The sequence below is a fragment of the Periplaneta americana genome, chromosome 1, assembly GCF_040183065.1.
Source record: "Periplaneta americana isolate PAMFEO1 chromosome 1, P.americana_PAMFEO1_priV1, whole genome shotgun sequence".
Taxonomy (NCBI): Eukaryota; Metazoa; Arthropoda; class Insecta; order Blattodea; family Blattidae; genus Periplaneta; species Periplaneta americana.
The window spans coordinates 68,691,947-68,716,225 of record NC_091117.1 but is presented as its reverse complement, the minus strand read 5'-3'; the positions used below and the strand labels follow the sequence as shown (position 1 = coordinate 68,716,225).

The 24,279-nt window shown below is 35.6% G+C and overlaps 1 protein-coding gene across 11 annotated transcripts in view; it reads right to left on the bottom strand.

Moving 5' to 3' along the window:
- Positions 1 to 24,279, bottom strand: part of Camta (Calmodulin-binding transcription activator) — a 1,741,786-nt gene that overhangs the window by 100,434 nt on the left and 1,617,073 nt on the right. For 9 of the 11 annotated variants that reach the window (XM_069821663.1, XM_069821692.1, XM_069821654.1 and 6 more), the window contains 6 exons: positions 19,542 to 19,644; positions 11,569 to 11,761; positions 8,137 to 8,383; positions 5,954 to 6,096; positions 4,542 to 4,752; positions 1,434 to 1,564 (listed from right to left, as the gene is read on the bottom strand). In XM_069821663.1, the coding sequence (XP_069677764.1) occupies positions 1,434 to 1,564; positions 4,542 to 4,752; positions 5,954 to 6,096; positions 8,137 to 8,383; positions 11,569 to 11,761; positions 19,542 to 19,644 (1,028 nt within the window). The remainder of the gene's footprint in view (positions 1 to 1,433; positions 1,565 to 4,541; positions 4,753 to 5,953; positions 6,097 to 8,136; positions 8,384 to 11,568; positions 11,762 to 19,541; positions 19,645 to 24,279) is intronic. The other 2 variants (XM_069821673.1, XM_069821733.1) reach the window with 1 other exon arrangement.

Below are 24,279 nucleotides of genomic sequence, written 5' to 3'. Positions count from 1 at the left end.
GCAACTCTGCCAACTGAAAATCAGAATTGAGGAAATAAGTAATTACGTAATTAATTATTATGTTACAAAACGCATAAAAATCACTCTATTGTTTTAAGTTTAGAGTCATAAGTTGATTGCAGAGTTTCATGTGTTCAATTTGTAAAAGTTGGTTACCATGTAGACTACAGTTTATTCGAAGTGTAGCAGTAGACCTATTTAAATAATTAATTATGAATTCAGCAACCAAAGTCAACAACATCGTCAGCTCTTATTGTACTGCATGTTAAACCAAGCACCTAGTGCTGGTGTTCTTGCAGCTTCTCTAATTTCTGGTGGTATAGGGCCATTATTTGTGTATAGTGCGAGTGTTAAAGTGTTTTTGTAGGAATGTCCATAATTAAAAATGGAATTCCCAAGCAAATTTAAGTTAGGAATCATTAAAAGAAAACGAAAAGCTATTGAAATTCAACAAAAGAAAAAACAACGCTGATCCTTGAGCAAGTATGTTCGTTCATATGTTACTAGCAGTAACTCCTTTACCCACAGAAACCTCCAGTTTCAAAAAGTTAAGAATGTTTTAACACAGACTAATGAAGATTTTGGCATACAGAGACGACAATTCGCCACAGCTACTAAATTGTGGAGAGTCAAGGTATTTTTTTTTTTTGTATAAGTCTAAGCCAGAATTTAGGAAAAATGAACATTCCTTTCAAACTCCTGTATTACTACATTAGAGGAAACAAGGGTTATAATACCGGTACTACAACCAATGCAATCAGCTTTGACCTTCTTGTGCCAATATAATCACTGATACCTTATGAGACCACTTTATTTTTAATCACTCTCCTCAAAATAGAGAATTAATAAAAAAATCTCGTAAAAAAAATGCATGGTGAAAGGAGATACCGATAGGTGACAGAATTTAAACGGAATAAGATAGGCCTATTTATCATGAAAAAAAGGGGCTTCATAAAGAAAATTAATGTCTGGGCCTTTGAAATTGCAAATTAGGCCTTGTTATGAGTAATGTGTTTACAGAATTGACTGTGAATGTGCAGCATTACATAACTTCACAGAAATAAGGTGCAGGTAGTTCATCTTGTATGTCTGCTAAGCAGGTTTTAACATTCATTAACTGTTAAATAATAAAAAGATAGGAATATTATATTACTGTGATGTAAAATAGATGATGACTTCTCCAAAACGAGTGCTACCTCTATTTTTTTTATCTGGGATTTGTACTGACTGCATGTAAAACATACATTACATATACGTAACAATTTTAAGAGCATGAAAGGCAACTAAATTCACATTCTGAAAAACATAGGAGAAATACTTAGTATTTGTCAACAGTGATGTGCGAAATATATGCACAAGCTCTGAGTTTATTCATTTACAAGTCGATTGACCATACTGGAACAAAATTTACATGACTCCGTGTTGTAACTCACAAAGTGCGAAATCCATTCTTCTGACTGGAGAATTTCTCATGCCATCACGACCTTCTGAAACAGCGCTGTCATACGAACTCTCAACACCAGACATCGGTGAATTGAGCGGTAGTGACATACTCCGGTCGAAGCTAAGAGAAAAACAATCATATGAGTGATCATTGGCTATATCCCACACGTGCAGTTACAGTACTGCTACATAGAACAAGAATATATTATTCTAAGTTTTAAAATGTGTTTTCTAACATCCTAGTGTGACCTACAAGACTTGTGTCACTTTTTAATCAAATACATAAGACACGGAATAGAAGGAAGAAAAGAAGGTAGAAGGAGAGCTCAAAATGTACCAGAGCAGACTAGAATGGTGTTCTGGTTCGTGAATTTCACGAACCTTTCCGTTCTAATTCATAAGAAATGTCTAGGCCTACTGTTCGTTCCAGATTATTTTAATTCTGTATTACTTATATATGATATTTAAATTGAAACTAAATGGTTTGAATGACATTATACAACAATATGAAGAGTTCGCAGGAAAAACGATGTATGTCACATTTCTGTTAAGGATTAGATAATGATCTAATTGAGTCTATAAATGCAAGATGTAGTGCTGTTTCTATAGAAAATAAAGGAAAGAATTACTATATTCGTGGTGATAATTCTCCTTTTTACCATTTTTCATAAGAACAACATTAAATTTCGCAGTGATCCATTGAATTAGATAATGACATCAACCTTAACAAAACTGTGACATTCATCGTTTTTCCCGCGAACTCTTCATATAGAAATATATGGAAACAACACGTAGAAAAAAAGGAGAAAGAGGAAAATAAGACGCCCCATAAAAAGATGACGACATGTTTTCTTTTAACTCTGAAACTGGAAACTCTGGTGATATTTCATTACATTTTTCAATTAAGTATGAATTAAATGATTGTTAAAATTGCTGATAATATCACTGTCAGTACTGTTTTATTGTATTATATATAGCATTCGTATAAACTCTCGCTACTTTATACAGTAGAATCCCTCTTACTGGCACCGAAGAGGTCAGGCTAGTTCCGGGTACGAGATTTTGCCGGATAATTGAATAAATACCGGTATGTACAAAAAAAGTTCGCATATCATGGTACCAAATGTTGAAACTGCAGCCATGTGAAGCTTACGGGTATTTCTTTATCACTTGCTCATAACTGAATAGACATAAAACTGTGTGGATTGTCCTTATTAAAACACATCACCCAACACAAATAATACACTAATTCCATGTTCGAATATTCACTGAAAATTAAAGTTCGTGCGATTTTCCTAATGTGGCAACACTGACCATCCGAACATAACTAAATAGGCCTAAACTGTGTGGATTTTCTTTATTAAAACACATCACACAATACAAATAATACACTAATTTTATGTTTGAATATTCACTGAAAATTAAAGTTCGTGTGAACTTCCTAATATGGCAACACTGACAACCCAAACATAACTAAATAAATATAAAAACTGTGTTGATTTTCTTTATATAAACACGTCACACAACACAAATAATACACTAATTTTAGACTTGAATATTCACAAAATGGAAGTTCGTGCGAACTTCCTAATGTGGCAAAACTGACGGCCCAGATTGTGGCAATGTGGCAGATTCAATTTTTTTTTTGGCCCAGATAAAAGTGTCGTTGTTTTGGTATTGCCGGTTATTTGGGTGCCGGTTACGAGAGATTTTACTGTAGTACTCTTGCATCATGCATTTGATATGTATGATTATGCAATGGGTATCGTTGAGGTTCTGAATAAGGCGTATTAATAAAATTAAAAGGATTGGTACACAGCAACACTTCATCACTCCCAGGGGCGTATTTTGCGGGCTACCGGCGGTAGCCCAAGGAAATTACAAAAGAAAAAGTTTATAATGTAACATAATGTAATAATTTTGTATTATTAGTTTTACCATAGTAATTAAAATTAAAGTAATTCTTAGATATATTTTGTGTAATAATAGGGTCAGTGGTAGCCCAAACCCTTTAACCAGTATACGCCACTGATCACTCCATATCGAGCTAATCCTCATATCGTCCCTCCTCTGGCAAACTAGCGAAAGTGACATATAAACGCTAGTCACTTTCGCTAGTTTGCCAGAGGGGGGACGATATGACATAGGGCACTTCTAGGCAGCGAGTTGACAGTGGAATGAAGAAGGGAGATGTGGCAGAAAGTGTGGGATCAGTGCTTCGAGTTTTTCCACGTTCCTAGAGAAGTTACGCAAAGTAATGAGTATAGGTAATTTTTGTTGTTATTAATATGACTAAACATTTACAAAAATATACGTATAAATAAATCAAACGAAATATATTTAAAAACACGCGTATGTTATAGTACCGACTAGCATTGTGCATTGTGAGAGAGGCAACCAAGACATTACAAACTTCGTCTTATTTCATACGAAAAACTAATCGCAAGATCTATTCTGAAACATGAAATGGTGGGAGTGGAGGACAGTGAATATTTTGTAACAAGATGGAACAAACATGACAGGCCTTCTTCTGCAGACCGAACATCGACGAATGTCGAACTTCATCATGCTCGACTAACTTGAATCGAACATAGTGCCTGTAATGCACGTCGCTAATACCGTACTTTTCATCATCTGTAGCTATAGTCACACAAATATTGTTAGTCAGCAACTGTGATTTATTTTAATATTACGTGAAGAATATACTGATTATAGCTACTTTCTGTCGGTAATTGGTATAGTAACAATTGTCATGTATTTTTAAATCGTGTGATGTGCCTATATGTATGTATATTTCTGTCGATGTTTAATCATATTTTTGTAATAAAATAATTATTAATGCTTATATCTAAATAAAACTTCACAAGATTTATTCTAAAATCCTTACTCAACTGAAAGCATGAAGTGTTTGAGAGGGGAGGGTAGGGTAGGAGAGGCCAGCAAGCTTCAAGTGCACAGATCATACAAGGTGCAAGTTCGAGCGAGCTGTGAGAGATCCGCTTCTTCAAAGCAGACTTCGGTTCTTGCCACACTCAAGAAACTTGAACCGAACATAGAGCTTGAAATGCACGACACTAGTATACACTTGTGGAACTCACCGCGATAGTTTGGGAGTTTCCCTTCCTCCAACTAACTTGCTTCCACGTGGTCGCAGAGAAGGCAGGCTGTCTGAGGATTGTACTGAGCCCAGGTGTATTCCGCTGTCCACCGACGGCCTCTTGGTCAGTCGGTGATGCTGCGATGGCTGACTTATGGACGTGGTGCTGCTGTTCTGAAGATGCGAGGCAATATTGCTCGAGTCCGCAATCCCTGTAATAAGTATGAATTACTAGAGCTACTTGCGAGTACGTCCTGAAGTTATGGAACTGAATTCAAGACATCATGTACACAGTGTCTGACTTAAGCCGTTCATAAATTGTTTTAGGCATCACGCACAACATGACTAGGGTAGACATTTTCATCATTGAAATTCTCTAACTCGCAGCACTTGTACTTTAGTTTTAACAATGATTGAAGATAGCTAACAATGTATCTACATTAAAATTTAAATTATAAATTATAAGACTATAATGATGATAATAATAATAATAATAATAATAATAATAATAATAATAATAATAATAATAATAATAATAATAATAATAATAATAATAATAATAATAATATAGAGTGTTGGTTGGGAGGCCGGAGGGAAAAAGACCTTTAGGGAGGCCGAGACGTAGATGGGAAGATAATATTAAAATGGATTTGAGGGAGGTGGGATTTGATGATAGAGAATGGATTAATCTTGCTCAGGATAGGGACCAATGGCGGGCTTATATGAGGGTGGCAATGAACCTCCGAAAAGCCAGTAGGTAGGTACGTAGGTAAGTAAGTAAGTATAATAATAATAATAATAATAATAATAATAATAATAATTTCTTTATTTATTTATTTTTTATTTATTTAGAATATTAACGTGCAAAACAACAGCACAAGGCCAATTACAGTTCAGCACGATACAAAACAGAACAAAACAACAAATGATGATGAGAATGAATGATAGAAATGGCAGTGAGATGAAATACAAACAATATAATAATAATAATAATAATAATAATAATAATAATAATAATAATAATAATAATAATAATAATATAGAGTGTTGGTTGGGAGGCCGGAGGGAAAAAGACCTTTAGGGAGGCCGAGACGTAGATGGGAAAATAATATTAAAATGGATTTGAGGGAGGTGGGATTTGATGATAGAGAATGGATTAATCTTGCTCAGGATAGGGACCAATGGCGGGCTTATATGAGGGTGGCAATGAACCTCCGAAAAGCCAGTAGGTAGGTACGTAGGTAAGTAAGTAAGTATAATAATAATAATAATAATAATAATAATAATAATAATAATAATGATAATAATAATAATAATAATAATAATAATAATAATAATAATAATAATGATCAACGGAAAATTAATAAGTTGAGGTCCTGTATTTTGATAATCAAAAGTTTAAGTTTCTCTCACCTTGTACCGAACCAATGGGACTGGAAGAGGAGCTGTGATTACTGCCTGTTTCCGACACTACTGTGCTGCCTGCTTCGCCAGACTGGGGAATGTTCACATGTAACTCCAGACTCAGCACTTTGTACTTCTGCGACTCACTTCTGCTTGTATGGCAAAACACACACAATTAAACACATTAATTCAGAAGGTCTACAATAAGTGGAACTTAGTGCGAGAGAAAAAATCAGCGTGATGTATATCAACTATTATTACCACAGTAACCTAAAGTCATGCAAGTTGGTCATGAATTAGTATGTATGTTACTAATTTGTGTTTAAGCAATGACAATGTCAAACTTCCTACCCAGCAATGATAAAGAATACCAAAATAATTACACGGGAATAAAACAATCATTTTAATTTTCGTAAATATCATAATCATAATCATCATCATCATCATCATCATCATCATCATCACCACCATCGTCATATCATCATCATCATAATCAGTAGACGTTTGCACTCAGCTGTGGGTTGTCTCAGAACATAGCCTCCTCCACAAAGTCCAGCCTTGCCACAATTCCTCTTCCTGAATTCTTTTCCAATCATGGCCTTTCTCTTTTAAATCTATGCATACCTGATCTAACCATCTAGTCCGCATTCTTCCTAATGTTCTTAAATCTTTGACTTTCATTTTCAATGCCCTTCGTAGTATTCTTCTTTCATTCATTCTTATCAAATGACCAAACCATTTTAATTTCATTTTCACTACCAGTATTGTATCTTTTAATTTATGAACTCCTCATTTTTTATTTACTTGGGTATTTCACGACTCTGTACCAACTACGAGATTATTTAGCGTCGATGAAATTGGTGATGAGATGATATTTGGCGAGATGAGGCCGAGAATTCGCCATAGATTACCTGACATTTGCCTTACGATTGGGGAAAACCTAGGAAAAAACCCAACCAGGTAATCATCCCAAGCGGGAATCGAACCCGTGCCCGAGCGCAACTCCGGATCGGCAGGCAAGCGCCTTAGCCGACAGAGCTACGTCTGTGGCTAACTCCTAATGTCTCTCTAATAACTTAATTTCTGATTTTGTCCCTTCCTGTTTTCTTTTCTATGCTTCTTAAAAATTTCATTTTTCCTGCCTGGATTCTACTTATGTCCTTCTTAGTCATGGTTAAGATCTCAGACCATACGTCACTATAGGCCTATAATAACATTTATACATCATAATTTTTATTTTTTTTACACCTCCCAGTTCCACAAAATATGATTTACTGTGTTATAAAATTTAGGACCCAGTGCAATCCTATTAGCGATTTATTGTTGAATTTTTCCTATATATGAAATCCTGCTTCCTAAATAATTTACTTCCTCAGCTTCTTTTAAAATGATCTTAATGTAACCATTATCTGACTGTCCTCTTCCAATCCTCATCACTAAACACTTCTCAAGATTTAGATATAGGTCATATTTTTCTAATTCTCCCTGCCATTCTTCCAGCTTATTTTTTTTTTAATTTCAATTTATTATCTTCCCATATTAATATATCATCATCTGCAAATGTCAAAATTTTCAGATTTTCTTCTGTGTCTCTATTTTTCATAATTTTTAGAATTTCATCTAATGCAATGTTAAACAATAATGGAGAGAATACACTTCCTTGTCTGACTCCTTTTGACGTCTAAAACAACCTTGATTTTTTATTTTCTACTCTTACACAATTTATGCAATGTGAATATATATTTTTAATTCTTGCAATCATATTTCCATTGATTTTGAGTTTCTCTAAAGCTTCCCATATTTTGTTCCCGTCAAGTGGGTCAAAAGCTTTATTTATTTCTATAAATACAATGAAAGTAACTTTATTGTATTCCCATCTCTTCTATATTAATTGTCTAACAGTGAATATGTGGTCTATTATTGATCTTTGTGGTCTAAAACCGTGTTGTTCCTCCTGAAATTTATTTTCAATTTCTATTTTCATCTTAAAATAAATTATTCTTTCTCTATATTTTAAGACATTGAGATAATAAAGTAATGCCCCTATAATTTCTACAATCTTTTTTGTCATCTTTTTTGCAAAAAGGTACAATAATTCCTTTTTACCAATCTTGTTGTAGTTTTCCTTCTTTCCAAATTATTCTCATTAAATGATACATAATCATTATAAAAAAGCACAGAGGTAAACTAACCTTGTAACAGCCCCTGGCCTCAGAAAGACACCATCATGTGAACGAGATGTTGATGCGACGGAAGCCAGTGATACGACTGAGCCAGCAGGAGACAGAGTTGATACATCTGGAGATGCTGACGAAGTCAGCAACATCATATTGTCTGTATCTAGGATTGCTGGAGACACAGATGACACTTCCGCCCCTACAAGAGTGCATGACGGGGATCCCAGTGATGTTGAGTTCGTAGATGAATTTCTGGAAGAGCCTGCAAATAAACAACATAAAACTTGTATTTATTTATAGCAACACTTAAGGGGGCATATACACCTTCAAGTACTAAAAAAAATTTATGAAAATCAATATGCTTTTTCTCAGCAAAGAATAAAATTCATAAGCTTAATATACGCAATTTATACTATTATATATATTATTTTCAGATTTAATGTAACTATTATCGTTACGGGTAATTAGTAATACAAAATGGCATCTGCATTTTTTGCACTGAAGTGCCATTTCTCTGATAATTTCCACTAATAAAATTTGTTAGTCTTTTTTCAATTTATTCATGTATGTCATATGAACAATATGACCTAGAATCTTTGAAATATTTTCACTGGAAATATTTCTTATTTTAATTTCAATTTTAAAGTTTTTTTTTTATATTATTAGGTCAAAAATATACAGTAGAGCATCGATTATCCGAATACCAATCGACCGAAACATTGGTTAACTGAAAGCGTTCCGGTCAGGAAATTTGAATTTGCGTGTGAGCAATGTAGAAGTTTCGCTAGCGCTGTTTGCGAGATTTAGCGGCAAAAAAGTGAGTCTTAGCTCTGAAGCAAGAAAAAAAAAAGTTTGGACTTATTTTCCTAAAGTTTAGGCTTACTTTAATGGCCGTTTGAACTTGTCAAACATGACTAGTCAGTTTTCTGTGTTATTTGTAAGACTTGTGATATAAAATATATACTGTATGTATAGTTTTGTGTTTAATATCAGTGTTTCTTTGTTTCATACTGCTCCTATGACACCCATACAATTTGTTTATGTAAATGATCAGTTATCCGAAAAATCAGTTATCCGAACACTCACCGTCCCAAATTATTTCAGATAATCGATGCTATACTAAAAAAAAAAAAAAAATTATAAGTGTTCATCCAATAGTTGTAGGTAAGTTTGTTCGCAATTATAAAATACAATTCCACGCAAATTTTCACTGCAATATCTTAAAAACTGTGAGTTATGGGGGAAACCACTTGAATAAACAAAAGTTACGGGCGCTAATTTGTATTTCTAATAACATGTAACAGTAATAGTTTCACAAAATCTGAAAGTACTATACAACTGGAAAAGTAATATATATTCGGCATATTACATTTTAAAGTTAAATATTTATTCATTGCACAGAAAAGAAATACTAGATTTCACCAAATTTTCAGTATTAAGAGACTTAAAAATGTATGTTCCCCCCCCCCCCCTTAATAAATTAATATTATCATCTTCTTCCAATATGATCATGAAAGTAGCTCGTTCCAAGAAGTTAAGAGAAAAAAAGGGCTTTATTGGATATCAGTCAGAATTCATACTGGAACATAAATTGCTGGCCTTTTTCAAGATCAAAAAATATAGGTGTCTCCAACCTTTAGCGTCAACATTATATAGATGGTAGAGTACTCTAAACTGAGCATTTTGACATAAGGAACCAGTGGTCGGAAATGCATATTTCGGGAGCTATAAAGGCATTGAACAAGTAATGCGTTTGAAGTACATTTTTGCAAGCTGCTTTAATTTTTTACACACGTAAACAAGTTACATCTCATTAGCAACTGTTCAAAGTGATGATCACCAGCCTTAATACATCCAGAACAATGCATGACATTTTGCTCCACTCTCTTAAATATTCCTGGTGACTATTGTGCAATGAGGCAGGCAGGTAAGAATCTGTTGCCCAGGTGATCATAGATATGAAGTGGGCAGTGTTATAACCAGTGGCGAAGCTTCAGGGTAGGTAGGGTAAGCTGAGCTTTCCCAAACATTTTCGAAGAAGGGACAAGATCATTTTAGAATTTAGTTAATTAAAAATAGGAGCGTTTCCGCGTTTTGTTTACCATGCCTAGATCACCATGCCTTCAGCCCAGCTTACCCAAAATTTTTGTCATGCTTTGCTACTGGTTATAACCACATTCTCTTGCAAACAACAAGATAATTAATGTTTCATTTCCCAAACAACATACACTTCATAGCAAGAACTTACATTTCATAGCAACAACTTCGAGCTCAGAAAAGTAGTTGAAAATGGCAACCGTCTGTTTCAATACATGCATTGCAACAACACATGAAATTTTGTCGTACTCCCTCCAAAATCCCTGGTGTCTGTTGTACAATGAGTTATTTGTTATGAAAATTAAAGCAGCTTACAGAAACGTCCCTTACATACACTTTCAAGATCTCGTGACGTGCGAAATATTTATTTCCGACCACTGGTTCCTTATGTCAAAATACGGTATTCAGTTTAGAGTCCTCTACTATCTGTATAATTTTGTCTTAGGATGGGTGGAGCAAAGAAAAATTCTCTCCGGTACCGGGACTCGAACCGGGGTTTTCAGCTCTACGTGCTGACACTTTATCCTCTAAGCCACACTGGCAGATTGAATCCTCTCCGTTTAAGTTCCACTTCTTAATTTCCCTTTAGTGACCAACCCTCATGTACTGTGTCACAGATGTGTGAGAGAGCACAATGTCCAACACATTATGTGCAGAGGTGCACTCATTACGAGTGACATAGTGGCCGGGATTCGATGGAATGAGCACCGTCTTAAATCTTAATTATTTACGCATATCATATTACTGTGATGTACCAAAGTACATATGACATTTCCGTGCAGGAATTCTGCGTTACCATATGATAAAGGATGGGTGGAGCGGAGAAAAATTCTCTCCAGCACTGGGACTTGAATCCGGGTTTTCAGCTCTACGTGCTGACGCTTTATGCACTAAGCCACACTGGATTCCAGTTCCGATGCCAGATGCCGGTGGAACTTAAACTAAGAGGATTCAATCCGGCATTGGAACTGGAATCCGGCCTGACTTAGTGGATAAAGCGTCAGCACGTAAAGCTGAAAACCCGGGTTCGAGTCCTGGTGCCAGAGAGAATTTTTCTCTGCTCCACCCATCCTTCATGATATGGTAATGCAGAATTCCTGCACGAAAATATTATTTGTACTTCGGTACATCACAATTATTTGTACTAAAGGTTGGAGACAATCTGTATATTCAAAGCTAACGCTGGGTTTCAAGAAAAGAAACCAGTAAAGAGTTATTCTATCGTTAGGTAACGAATCTTTCAAGTTAGTGGGTCACTGAATTATAGAGATTGCTTAAATGACAATTGATGGGCTGTTGAATATCATTTCATTAGCCACTTAACTATGTTTTTAAGCGAGCAACTCTCACCAAGAAGTGTCATGTTGTTCTTCTCGCGTGCAGCTTCGAGCCTCTCCATCTCCTGTGCCAGTTCTTCATGTTTGTTGGAGCGAGCACAGTCTGAGGCCGTTTGAGCAGACAGATTCCGCACATTTAGGGCAGTGTGGTTCCACCGGTAGAGCAAGATGGCAGTCTCCCTGTGTCCTCTGGCACAGGCCCACATCTGAAACAATCACATAATTTCTAAGTTGCAGAATGCAACTAAACACTGTTAAAAGGACCGCGGTAAGGTCAGTAACTCAACAATAGGGTTGGATGTTCGGACACGTCATAACCAATGGCGTATCCTGACCTTTGAGCTAAGGCATGCAATACAAAAAAATATCTCAAAAAGCATAGACTCCAATATCTAGGTGCCTATTCTTATTGCTCATATAATACAATAATCAATCAGACATTTAAAAATGATCATGATATTCTTCATAACATGTGTTTTAATATTAAACGCATTTCAAAATTAAGACATACCGTAAAAGTAAATAGTAAGGTAAACTATAGTAGCCTATATAAATTACATTAACAGCTTCTCTTCAGCCATTAAATATGATAACATTCACCTATAGTTTGAAGGAAAATTCCACCCTCCTGGCCTTTTTGCAGAACTCCTCAGTGACTCAGACTGAGACAACACTAAATTCTACTTGTGTGTGTAACAGTGTATAAAAATTGCCTCAGGAATGATTTCCTTAACCCTAGCCTGTACTTCATTTAGTTGACCTGCCATAACCGCAGCTCCGTCATAAGTCTGGGCAATCAGTTTATCTCTACATTCAAATCTATCTAGAACTTCCATAACCAGAGTCGCTAGTTTTACTGCAATTCGATCAGAACTGACGTCACTGAACCCTAGAAATCTTTCCACAAGAACGTCGCCATGTATGTAACGCAACACTGTAGATAACTGAGATAAATTGGTAATATCTGAAGTCTCATCTAGCATAATTGAAACGAATTTTGTTGTCTTAATTTGTGACTTGATTTCCTTAATCATAACTGCGCCAATCCTTTGAATTGAAGAAGGTGATGTTCCCGTGAAACTGTTGAGGTTGCAAAATGATGTTTTAATTTACTGTCAAATTCGGCAAGTAAATGTAAGAGTTCGACATAGTTGCCGCGATTGTTAGAGTCCTCGCTCTCATTGTCCGTGGAAAGCCATTTCCTGTTTTCCTAGAAAGCACGTCACAGATGTTAATCTTTTCAGAATTTCGCGGTTTTCTTTCACAGTTTCATTATGCTTAATAATGCTCTCTCATTTTTGTTTATCTAGTTGTAAGTCTATTCTATTTTTCCCGAATTTCGCCAAAGTTATGAGTGCATGAATGTGAGAGTGATTTTTCATGTCTTGATATCGCAGTATGTAAATTATTCAGATCTGAATAGCCACGTTTCTTACTGTTCCATGGGGAACTGTCGTTTCCAAACAGCAAACAGGGCCAACAGAATAATTTACGCAGTACTTCAGAACCGCATAATCAGACAGTTTTACTATACAGATCGGGATTAAAATTTCGCACGCAAGTTTTGTTCTCTGATTTCAAGTTCGTGAGATGGGGAATTGGCCGTCCATTTTTCGCAATAATAAATTTGTCATCTACAGTTCGAGCATGGAAAGGCTTCTCGAATAAATTTATAATAATGTCTTCTTTATCCACAACTAATGAACATTAACTCTTCATAAACTATATAAATACAGTAGGCTAAATAAAAAAAATAACAACGGAACACTTATTATTTCACAATGAAACTTTCTACACACACAGAACTTTTACTGTACCACTTGGAATTCTCACACCAACTGAGCTGGGGTTGCTTCTGCTGGGGATTAGTCAGTTTTATTGTTTTAACGGTATTTCGACAAATAGTGAGGGTGGAAAAAAAGAATTCTGTTCCCGTTCATCTAAACCTAAAGCATATAGTTGTGCGTAGTTCACGATTAGCCCAATATGTGGCACTTATTTTTGACAAACACTGTGACAAGTGCCTCTGTCTTCAGGACCATTACGAAATTACTACCTGCTGTCCCCGAATGCAGTTTTTGAATCGCATGCAGCAAGCCTTTTCCCGCCCACATTTTACCCAGTAGCTTCACAGAAACCAGTGTTGAGATAACGTCACTGAATGTAGCCACCGTGGCCGAGAATACCGTAGCGCCACACGTCTACGTCTTGTTGAACTAAAAGTATCTCATGCTTTGGGTGGGAATTTAAACTATGTTTATGTGTTATTTTACACTTTTCCTGTTAAAATATGAAATCAATCATCCCAACTGAAATCTAAGAGCATGCATTGCATGCCTTGCATCATAACCTTAGAGCTATGACACAAGTCATAATAAAAATTGGACTGATCAGAAAACAAATAATTAAACACTTCCAGATGTTCGGTGTGTCTTCTAGAGTCACAATGTTTTTGTGAATCATGACGCTATTAACTTTTATGTCTAAAGTACACACTTTACACCATAATATATTTTCGTCCATGACTAAAAAATATTCATCTCCGAACTCTTTCACAACCACAGGCAAAGTTGCAGATTTTATTGGCGACATTTTAATATATCTTCACAGTACCTTTGCTAGATCATAACTGAACTCCATACGAAAGGTTTACTTTTTAAACAGAGCATAGGCGTGCTGTGTCTAAATAACTATTATAATGCAGTAAACAATACAAAACCAGCACCCATTGAACTTCGAATGAACAAAGATCCATTCATGCGACGTGTTCCATTTCGCATGCGAACCTGAAGGTACATCAGTAAAGTAAATAACTAACGTCATCCTATAGCAGTGTTCCTTAAACCTGTAGCCGCCTCTTGGCAATGTTTTGGTGTCCGAATTTCGTTCCCTACTCATCAACCACGAAATAACCCCAATTTGTATAGATTTTCAGTACCGGTACTATGTTTGTTAGAATTAAGTGGTAAGCATATCAAGAAGGAGAAGGAAGAGTAGGCGAGAAAAAGAAAACGGATGAAATGAGCAAAAATAGAAGATGAAGAGAGAACAAGGACGGGTAAAACAAGCCGAGTAAGAAGAGAACCGTGAGAAAGATAAAGACGAAGACACGCGAAATGCATATAAAAGGAAGAGAGAAGAGTAAGAAAGAATAGATGACGAGAAAAACGAAGGAAAATGAGAAAATAGAAGGAAGAAGGAATAAAACGAATAACTAAGACAGTGAGCAGAAGAAACAAATGACAATGTGGAGGAACAAGAAAAGAAATTGAAAAGAAAAGGAAAAGAATAAGGAGAAAGAGACGATAAAGGAGGAACAGAAGGAAACGACAAGGAGAAAGAAATAGATGAGAGAACAAAAGATACGAAGGTAGAATAGAATGACGAAGGGAAGAAGATGGTGGAGGAAGGGTAGACAAGATTAAACAAAAAAATTATTTAGTTTCTGCACTTCTATACTCAGCAACTGCTCTTAGTATGGTCGAAGAAATTGACTTCAACATTTTATCTAAATTAATTTTCGATGCTGGACGAATTTTAAAAGTCATGCTATGTAACTATGTTAATTTTTCAATTAACTATTTTGAACATAGTAGTTTATAAGAGCAGTATGAGATGAAGATAAAATATGCAAACAAGACGAAGACCATGTTATTGGAAGAAAAATAAAGAAGGTAAACGTGCGAATTCGAAATCAGACAGTAGAACAAGTGGACCAGCTTCAAATGTTTGGGTTGTACTATAAGCAATAACATGAACTGCTGCCAGGAAGTGAAAAGGAGGATAGCAATGGCAAAGAAAGCTTTTAATAGAGAAAGGAGCATTTTCTACGGTTCTCTGGAAAAAGAAGTAACCGTATTCATAGACAATCTTAGCGCGGGCTTTCGGTGGATGATCAGCGGTTTTCGTATTCATAAACCAGTGTTAGCGATAGGATATGATTTGAATTCTGTACAAGTAACCAGTGGATAGCAGGGGCTAGTATAGCACGCTCGTAGCGCGTGCTGCGAAATGTCTATGAATAGCACCCTACGAGACTAGTGAAGTGTGTTATGTGGAGTGTGGAAATGTATGGAGGGAAAACTTGGACATTACGACGAAGTGAAGAGAAAAGATTGGAAGTATTTGAAATGTAGATATGGAGAAGAATGGAGTGTGTGAAATGGACAGACAATATGTGCTAGAAAGCGTGAGGGAAGAAAAAGTAATGCTGGAACTGATCAGGAAGAGAAAATGAAATTGGCTGGGTTACTGGCTGAGAAGAAACTGCTTACTGAAGGATGAACGGGAAGGAATGATGAACGAGAAAAAAAGTTCGAGGCAAAAAAGATATCAGATGATAAAAGACGATATTAAGATATAGGATCGTATGTGGAGACCAAGAGGAAGATTGAGAAGATTGGAGAATGCTGGGTTTGAAGTGAAGGACCTGTCCTTGGATAGAAAACTATGTATGAAATAATGAATGAATAAATTTAAAAGAGACTTTTAGTTTTCCACGGTTGGTGTTTTCAACAGTGTGTTGGGACTCCAATATTTCTGAACAATTTGCATATTTCGTCATAAGGGTTGTGTTGTATGGGAAGGGTCGTCTTCTCTGCTGAGTTAGCTGAATCAGGCATTTGGACTAGATAAACGTAATATACCCACAGAGTAGTTGATCCTTTAGATCTTAGGCCAAAGGATACTGATAGTGAAACCCACAAATACAGTGTCCTTCGTATATGATGCCAAAGAACATATAGAAACACCGCCTCTCACAGCGCACCTGTCTTATGCGCCAAAGTTCAAGGTTGTTTTCGGGCATTGTACGCTTGCAGTTCACCTCAATCATTGTGAGCTACTGAGGAATTACCAGTACTCTTTCGTGCATATTGTAGTGCAAGCAATCGAATTTTTTTTGGAATTATTCGATACCACTGAAATGATTACTCATTCATTCTGCGTTTCCTGTAATTGTTTGAGAACAGTGAAGGGATTAAACATTCGTGCGTAATATAGTGCAAGCTATTATGTTTCTCTAATTGTTTGAGAACAATTAAGAAATTACTTATGCGTTTGTAGTGTAATGCAAACTATTGAGATTTTTTTTTATAATTATGTGAGAATGGTGTAAAACATTTTGGAGTGACTTTTTGTGGTTTAAGTTGTATAAAATATCCGATAAGTTATTTGGATCATTTTGCAACGCGAGATTAGTGGAGTATTTCAGATCAATCTTTTCAGAGATGTTAAAATATAATGGAGGAGGACACTTTGAACATATCTTGTGACAGGTAAGATGCACTTGTGACAGGTAAGATATTTAGATTGTTTGTACCTAAACATTTTCTCCGCTAAACAGGTTTTTGAAACTAAAATTACTACTGTGGAAATGATGATCGGTTTCGCAGTAACAATGCAAGGCATAATAGTAGGTTAGGTTATTTTACGACGTTGTATCAATATCTCAGGTTATTTAGCGTCTAAATGAGATGAAGGGATAATGCAGGTGAAATCAGTCCGGGGTCCAGCACCGATAGTTACCCAGCATTTGCTCATATTGGGTTAAGGGAAAGCCCCGGAAAAAAACCTCAACCAGGTAACTTGCCCCAACCGAGAATCGAACCCGGGCCACCTGGTTTCACGGCCAGACGCGCTAACCGTTACTCCACAAGGACAAGGCATAATATAAAAAATGCAGCATACGAGGTAAGTCTCATATATGGAGGACCCTTTAGTTCCGAAACATTGAAGTTAAAATCAAGACACGATTGAAAATCTAAAATTTTTATTCTACTTTCATAACATATACCTATATCGGTTCTTTCTTTCCCGTGTTAGGCCAAGTGGCCTGTTACGGTCTCATTTCACTGTTTTAGCAGTATGGCACAAAGATCGTTTTCCTCATGGATTATAACGCAAAACTGCGTGTAATTATTAGATTATTCTATTTATGTAAAGTATTTCAAAATTTATTTTAAATGTTGTTGTAGTGTGAGTACAAAAACAAGAAGTAGGCTATAATAAAACTGTTAAAACCTATCAGGGGTGATTTCTCAGGGCATGCTATGCTTGCTGCGCAAGCCCAATATTTTCGTGGAATGTGTATTTCTCAAAATGGGATTACATACATTAAAATTTATTTTGATTTTTGGAATATTGTATAGGCGTAATACCATCCCCAGGTTGCATACCGCAAGTATCACAACGCTTGCTCGTTTCTCGGAGCTACAGGAAAGATGTAGAAACAGCGAGAATATGATGCGCGCGCAAGTGCCTTCCTCCTTAGTCCGTCCTAGGCGCACATGCTTCTGTTATGTGTTGTTTGAAGCTCTGGTCCGAGAGCTACACCAACGACTATTTAACGTTACACAGAGCAGTATTGACAGCGGGAATGTGCTGTGATTTGCGAGTGCAATGTAACAGTATGAACGGAATGCATGTGTTAGCTGCTGCATGTATTATTAATTCTTAAACACTAATTTGAAGTATAGCAATGAGTTCGGAATTGTGTGTTATTGAAACTGTATTATTAAATCCATTTTTCCCGAAGGACTATTCCAGAGAAGACAGACATAGAGAATATGTGCGCTCGTTCAGTGCAACTCAATACAACAATGTGAATTGGTTGGCAGGGTCTAAAAAATCTAAATAAACTGTTTTGTTACCCATGTTTGTTACATAATATTGAACTTCTGCATCTCATAAGCGAATATGACCCATGACTCATAATGATTTCATAATTATAAATTATTTATGTGGGTCTCATTATTTTTATTAATTATGAATTATTATAACCTCCCATCTTCCTCTATGAATAAAAGAGCAAGCCTAACTTTCGTGACTAGCATTCGCCCCTGAAACCTATGAATATGAATCAATTTAATAACGATTTATGCAGCTACATATACTATTAAGTAAATCCCGAAAATACTAAGTATATGATTATGTCTCGTGATCAGAATATTGTACGAAATAGAACTATAAAAGTTGGAGATTTGTACTTCGAAGAGGTGGAAAAATTCAAATATCTTGGAGCAATAGTAACAAATATAAATGACAATCGGGAGGAAATTAAATACAGAATAAATATGGGAAATGCCTGTTGTTATTCGGTTGAGAAGCTTTTGTCATCTAGTCTGCTGTCAAAAAATCTGAAAGTTAGAATTTATAAAACAGTTATATTACCGGTTGTTCTGTATGGCTGTGAAACTTAGATTCTCACTTTGAGAGAGGAACAGAGATTGAGGGTTTTTGAGAATAAGATTCTTAGGAAAATATTTGGGGCTAAAAGGGATTAAGTTACAGGAGAATGGAGGAAGTTACACAACGCAGAGCTGCACGCATTGTATTCTTCACCTGACATAATTAGGAACATTAAATCCAGACGTTTGAGATGGGCAGGGTATGTAGCACGTATGGGCGAATCCAGAAATGCATATAGAGTGTTAGTTGGGAGGCCAGAGGGGAAGAGACCTTTGGGTAGGCCGAGACGTAGATAATATTAAAATGGATTTGAGGGAGGTGGGATATGATGATAGAGACTGGATTAATCTTGCTCAGGTTAGGGACCAATGGCGGGCTTATGTGAGGGCGGCAATGAACCTCCGGGTTCCTTAAAAAAGTAAGTAAGTAAGTAAGTAAGTAAGTAAGTAAGTAAGTAAGTAAGTAAGTAAGTAAGTAAGTAAGTAAGTAAGTAAGTAAGTATATATACTATTAACAGAACAAATAAAATAGTATGAAAGCAGATTCGTAAGTAATGTAATGAACATGTCTAACTGATGAAAAGGAAGAATAGTAAACAAAGAATTCATAGAAGAAATGGATAAAAATGTAAAAAAGATGCCTTCAAAATCATCAATGGATGAATGGAACGGACTAATAGTAGGAATTAGATGCCAGTAACATTAAAACCAATTTCGTACACGCACACGCACACACATACATACAAAAGTAACAAGAACATTCTGAAGTCCTGCAATGGCATATTGTTGTATCACATACCAGTGGCGTGTATCCATCTTCATCCTGACTGAGAGCATCTACTTCTGTCTCTAAGAGAAGGGACGAGTTTTCAGCTCGCCAGTGCAGCATCGCACACACCAACCTGCAATAAAATCAAGATCAAATATTAGAAACAAGAATTACAAAAACCATAATTATTAATGCCAATAACATTTCTTAAGTAGTTATCAGAAACAAGAATAAATCGAAAACAAAAGAGTCTTCTATAAGATTATATGATAATTTGTCAAAAATGCTCTAGAAAGAAAAATATTACGTAGGTACTTAAATGATGAATTAATGCAATACAGTACATAAAATTCGAGAGATGTTATCTTGCAACCTGAGAAATTGTCTTGTAACTCCTTACGTAACCTTCTAGGCTACAGTTATTCAGCGTCGAAATTCAGCGAGGGAGAGGAATGATCCACAAATTTTGCCTTGTGTTCTCTATCAGGATCAGGGGCTTCTTTTACGTGTCGTAAATCTATAACACGGTCATCCAGCTTTACTTCCCTCACAGACAAAAGCAGGTTAGGATTTTATGGCCCTTTACACCGATCTTAGCCTGGTTTGAGCTCGAGAACCTCAGATCTGACGGCTCGTATGCTATCTACTAGACCACCAGGGATGACAAATGACTGGTATAATTAAATAAAACTAAAGACAACAAAAATAAGAGGAATTATGTGTAGACAATGTTTTAATGTTGTAAGTATTACAAGAACAATCTTAATAAGGAGAGAAAACCGAAATTCACAAAGATAAGAGGAACATTGTGCTATTGGAACAGGCATGTTAAAGTGAGCCATAGATAGCATTTGTCTTAGCCAGGGTTCGACTCTTCTACAGTTATCAGATGATTGACAGCTCAGCTGAGACAAGCAGCTGAGAGTTCGATTGGTCGAAGTTAAATTGCTAGTCTGTTGTCATAAGCATAATTACCGGTACTAAAAGCATTGTTATACTGCATTGTTTTTAAATATTGATTGAGTTTACTTTTTAAAAGTGTATCAATATTACAATACAGTTTTCTAGTGGAAGCAAGAAGTACAACCTTGATAATTTGTGAGTACCGAAAGTTTTTTCTTTTATTTCTTCTTTTCATTTTCAAATACAACTACGTGCTATACAATACGAAGAAAGCAGATATTTTTTGTACAACATTTAAAGTGCGTGAAAATATAGCCTATGTCAGTGATTTCAAAAATCGAATGTTTCTAAACCTGTTTTCCATACTTCAACAGTTTAGAATACATTATTCATTACATGAGGGGGGAATAATATACAGTATTATGTCGAACTAATTAGATATTTTACAATAAGCATGTTTTAATATTACAGTTGTATGAATCTATTTCAATATGAACATATTGTACACAGAGTTCTGAATTTTACCTGTAGTAACATAAGCTTACTTAAAATTTAACGTAAGAACATTGTAATGTCCCTATATCCCAAGGTTGTAATTCATAGTAGATTATTTTTGTAGGAGACAGCTGCTACCATTGACACGCGAGCCACGACACAATCCTCACGTAGTGAGCATTGACCTTGACAAGAGTGCATTTAAGCATCATATTTTTGGTCTATTATTATATTTTAGTTTTTGAGATTTTTAACTATACAAGATTTGCATAGTACAGCCTGTTTATTTAAATATTTAAGGTACCATATTTTCTCGAATACCCCGCGCACCTCACTTCTGAAAGGCCAAAAACAACTTTCAACAAATGAATTGGTCATTGCTAGAAGGCCCTTTGTCCAAAAATGTTAGTTCTGAATAAATCGAAAAAAACTGTTTTTAAGAAATACTAATCTTCGTAGAGCAATGTGGTGACTGTCCATCATAAAGGTATATTTGTGCTTTCTGGAAGCATAATTTTTATTTTGTTGTCACGTGTAGTTTGTATAATATTATTAATTAAAATTTCAAATTTAAGGGCCTTTTAGCAGTGAACTTAAAATAATTTCACATTTGGTTAAAAATGGAGTACTGTAATAAAATAGGGGATTGTAAATTAAATAAACTACCATTATTTCAAGTTAAAAGTATATTTCTCTTCTTAAAATATATTTTAATTACGTATTACAAAGTTTTAGGTCCTTGTTTTAAATCTAACTTGACGATTTCATTCTGTATCTTCTCTATGTTCTGCTAGTGGAGAATTTATAACTTTCTGATAAGGTAACTGTTCATGGGGAATGTAGCATAGAATTTTCTTGATATCCTGCATTTTGTCTGGTTTGATTGCAATCAATTCGTCATAAGCAGGACGTTGGGGAAGGACTGTGTTTTCAATTCCAGGTAGACAAAGAGCAAAGGTATGCCTAATACAACCATCAATGAACTTGGATGTTGAAACAATATGAGGAACAGTGGCATTGTACATATATTCATAATAACTCGCAGGAGCGAATGACAACTTCGAACACTGAGGTACCTTTCTACCATAAGATTCTACAGAAAGACCTCTTTTGTAAAACATGAGCCACCAGTTAATGAGTGACTTTATTTTTGTGCATGCATAAATATTTTATATAGCATATAAAGATTTTTGTGACCCTTAGGAAATAACATTTTTATGCAATATTCATTTACGTCAGTGATTTCAGTGTAAATATTTTGAACTTACCTACAATCCTCACCAGTTCGTCTTTCAGCCACCAATTTTCCAGAGTAAGTCACATGTTCAGTGCCTTTAACTTTTAATATATTTCGTTTCCAACTGCAAGTATCACTACGTCTCTTTTTGCTTTTCAAACTCTCAGTCTCCATTTCAATTAGCCGAAATTGCGAAAAATATAATAATTTGTATTAAAACACAAATAAAGATCAGAGCAGAATAAACAGACCGCTTCAAACAATGAAGATAGGTGATAGAATAGTAAGTATAAAGGTTTGTCATCAGATGGAAACACCGCTAAATGATAAGTTCACAGCTAGAAGGCCCCCTAACCTGGAGTAAGGGCATTTTAGCATGGCACGAAAAATGAAACGCTCAACTGTGCGTGTGTATGAAGGATTGAGGAAAGTCCTTTTAGCACAGATTGTGTATTTATATGTAAGGATGTTGAATCTGTAGTTAACTCATTTTTGCAAAAATACGGAGAAAGGGCCTTTTAGCAATGATCAATTCAAATGTATTCACGACAAATTAAAAACAATTAAACACAAATACTTCAGTTAACAATAAATGTTATCCTAGAACAGGACACATTTTAAACCCTTCCTAAGTGCATTCACTGCACGCTTGTCAGTTGTCTTGCTTAATCCGCCGCTTACACGATATCCTGCAAGATTAATGGTACGCGTCAGTAAATTAACTACGGTACCTTTATTTTATATGATACTATGTGGTTTGCTATAATATAATAAATACCGTACCTGCTATCACTATTAACTTCTTCATTCTATGCTGTTTTCGTCATCGCTCGACTATTTGCCTACAGTCGTCCTCTGTTCCGTCCAGCTGATTGGAGATGCTACACTTTTTGAAGCTCTTTCCGACAAGAGGGAGCGATATGCGTACACATGAATTTATTAAAATTTAAGACGCACAAACTATACACTTATCACACTTGAATCTGATAATGTATTGCTAATCCAAACACCATTTATAGTACATTATGCAACGAGCCTATAATGAAGGTAATTAAGAAGCGAGTATGGATATTTATGAAACGAGCGCAAGCGAGTTTCATAATTTTCATACGAGCTTCTTAATTACCATTATAGGCGAGTTTCATACGACTTTTTATGCTCGACCATATTTCTAACTTGATATTATTAATTTTCTTTGTATCTGACCGTGGCCAATGTCCCGTATGTTGTGAGATGTGCGCAAACGCGAAAGTATTGATTTTTTCCGAGGAACAGATGTTCACATTGACCTTGCTAGGCCATAAGAACCTACAGAGATAACATTGAAATTAAATTAGACATTGAAAAACGAGATGACAAATTGAATTTATTTGAATATTATTTACAATTAACGCTAATTATTATAGTAACAGATCATAACCTTCTGCGACAGTATTGGATTTCCAGCCTCCGTGACTTTTCGCTAATTCTCTTTCGATTGCATATCCGAGAATAATCGATACTTGCGGTTTTATAACGGTAGAAAGCTGACCTGTCATTGGCTGAACAGTTGTAATCTGAGTCGTCATTGGCTGAAAGACCTGACCTTTAATGAGTAGGTGTACTTTAATGACATACATTAAAGGTCTGCTACCAGGTGTATAATTACTACATTTCGGCATGGTCGAGCATAAACAATGTTAAATAACAACCGAAATACCCGCACAGAGCATGGAGAAAATCGGGCAATGTTGCCAACTTCATTTCAAATAAGCCGCGCACCCGTATTTTTTTTACTTGTATATTTAGTATCCGAGAAAATACGGCATTTAGGTATGTACATTCCGTTATACACTATCTATATTTTCCTGAGTTCACGCAATCTAATTTTGTTTTCCAACCTACATAACATCTACTATTCTTTATATTTTCACAACTGCTAAAAGGAATGCAATTTCAGTTATTTTTTACCTATGGAATACTATCATTTGGGCCTGCAGTAACGTATTGTATTGTGTATAAGGGTCAAAACTTTGTGTCTTTGTGTGTTCTTAATTATTATTAGGTCTGCTGCACAAATGCTACCAGCGACAGTGAAAGAAGCATTAATGGGAGACCAGTTAAGTGTAGCAGGTGTACCTACTAACTCAACAG